At 38.4% G+C, this 2,278-nt stretch overlaps 1 protein-coding gene across 1 annotated transcript in view; it reads right to left on the minus strand.

The window, feature by feature from the left end:
- The window catches only part of LOC307261207 (steroid receptor RNA activator 1-like), a 13,391-nt gene extending 12,304 nt beyond the window's left edge, over positions 1 to 1,087 (minus strand). Inside the window, exon 1 of the mRNA XM_080041691.1 lies at positions 974 to 1,087. Within this exon, the coding sequence (XP_079897817.1) occupies positions 974 to 998 (25 nt within the window). The 5' untranslated portion in view covers positions 999 to 1,087. The remainder of the gene's footprint in view (positions 1 to 973) is intronic.
- Between the last annotated feature and the right edge of the window lie 1,191 nt (positions 1,088 to 2,278).

Raw genomic sequence — 2,278 nt, forward strand, 5'->3', positions numbered from 1 at the left:
GGCATGAAACTCCAGGGCTGAAAATGAGTCCCACTCCGGCTCTGGATAGGGTCATGTTTAAATGAATGGTTTGGACATCACTTTATTTGATAAAGATTGCATAGAGGCAGGAGCTTGTGCATTAGCAAACTTACAGTAAAGGTGTAGTCAGTGATTCTGGAGAACGCTTGTTGTCAAAATCACTTTGTCAAAATCAGTGAATATCTCCTCATGATCCACTACCTGTCTGTACTGTGAATATCTCCTCATGATCCACTACCTGTCTGTACTGTGTGTGTGCCCTGTCACAAAACATCTGGTGTTCATACAAAGCCTAGACTCTGTAAACTGGTATGTAAACAAAGGGCCAACTGTAGCTAGCCACATGCCAGGACAGGTCACTTTTTGATTTTGACAAAGTGATTTTGACAACAAGCGTTCTCCAGAATCACTGACTTAACTTTTAACATAGGAAACTACTAGATTACAAGATGCAACGTGATGACAGACTCTGCTAACTTTAAATTACTACAATACAGTTAAATTGACACATTTTTGAATGGAGTCCGTTTCACCGCTCGGTTAAGTAAAAAAACAAAGGAATTAACCTTCTATTTCCCCTGAATTATAGCTTTTTGTCTCATTCTTAATATGCCGAACTGAAGATAACATCACATTGAATCAGTTAAGTTATTATGTGTAGTTGGAAAGTGAATGATTTTAGCCTCTGGGACTTAAATAAAATTAAATCGACATATTTTTCAACTGGGTTTTGATCCGATCACAAACTCTCAGTCTAGGAAACAGAGGAATGTGTTGGCCTCAAAGGATATAACGTACGGTAATTTGTATTATTTCATTACTTTATTACACAGCCTATACTATAAGGCTATTATATATATATCCTTTGAATCAATAGGATACGTGTGTGTGTGTGTGTGTGTGTGTGTGTGTGTGTGTGTCCTACATATCGATGAGTTTGTGGATCTTGTACCTGGCGTGACGTATTTTTCCTCCATGTTTGAAGCTGCCGAATATCAAATCAATAAAAACTATTTGAGGAAACTTTGGTTTTTAAGCTTTAAACTGAGATATGACTGAGACAGACGTTACAGTCCTCCCGTGGACGTGACGCGGTGTTTGGTTTGGATCAGCTGTGTCCGGGTCAAGCACGCACGCGACAACACCTACACTGACTCCCGCTCAGGATTTCACAATAAAAAGTTTTTTTGAGAATTGTATTTTAAGCTGAGACACTGCAGGCGCGCGCACACACACACACACACACACACACACACACACACACACACACGCACGCACACGCACAAACGCACACACACACACACACACACACACACACACACACACACACACACACACACACACACATTTGCACATGTGAGAATATCTTACGTTTAAATTTGGATGTCAATTAAAAAACTAAAAATTTAGATGTTGGTTTAAGCCAGAGTTACATTCTTTATAACATATGTGCAACATATCAGCGTCCAAAGTCTTTACTGAGCAGAGTTGGATGGATGTGGGAAGATTAACCAGCTGTGAACGGGTAGCCTACAAATAGAAATAATTTAAACTGTAACGTGAAATTCTGGGGGGCTTTTACTTTGTAGGAGTATTGGCTCTAGCTCCAGGTGACGTGGTTGAGCTTCACGCGCTCCCTGCCGTGGAAACTGTTTCCGGGACACGTGGCCGATGTGTCACACCTGCCGTGACGTCACCCGACCGCTGCAGCGACAGGTAAATAAAAAAAAAAACAGAAAAAAAAAACTTTTAGTTTGTGATTATTGAAACGTTCTGTCGTCATGAATAACATAGTTTTTAACAATGGAATAAAACCAGGGATAGAATGCGAAAATAATCAAATAAAATGGAAAATAAAATATACAGTCCTCTTCATGTTAAGCTAATATGTTCTGCATTCAATTAACAGATATATAAAAAAATAAAAGTACAAAAGCATGTGCATCAAAATATACTGAAAATTCTCTATTAATATTATTTATTTCATATTTAAAAGTGTGTTGCCTCACTTCACTGTAAAAACATGACTTTAAAATAACCTCTATTATTTATATTAAAGGTGATCCGAGGAACTTTAAATTTGTGTTAATTCTAGCGCCCCCCTTTGGACAAAAGCAGTAGTGTTTTTACCACGCCAGCTGTTGTTCCTGGGTGATCCTATACCCATGACAAAGACATTAAGAAAAACTATATAAAAATAGCATTCTTTGTGCTGATGGTCTGGTTTGCTGTTACATGTCATTTATGATCATCAGAG

Source organism: Ammodytes marinus (genome assembly GCF_949987685.1).
Source record: "Ammodytes marinus genome assembly, chromosome: 14".
Classification (NCBI taxonomy): domain Eukaryota; kingdom Metazoa; phylum Chordata; class Actinopteri; order Uranoscopiformes; family Ammodytidae; genus Ammodytes; species Ammodytes marinus.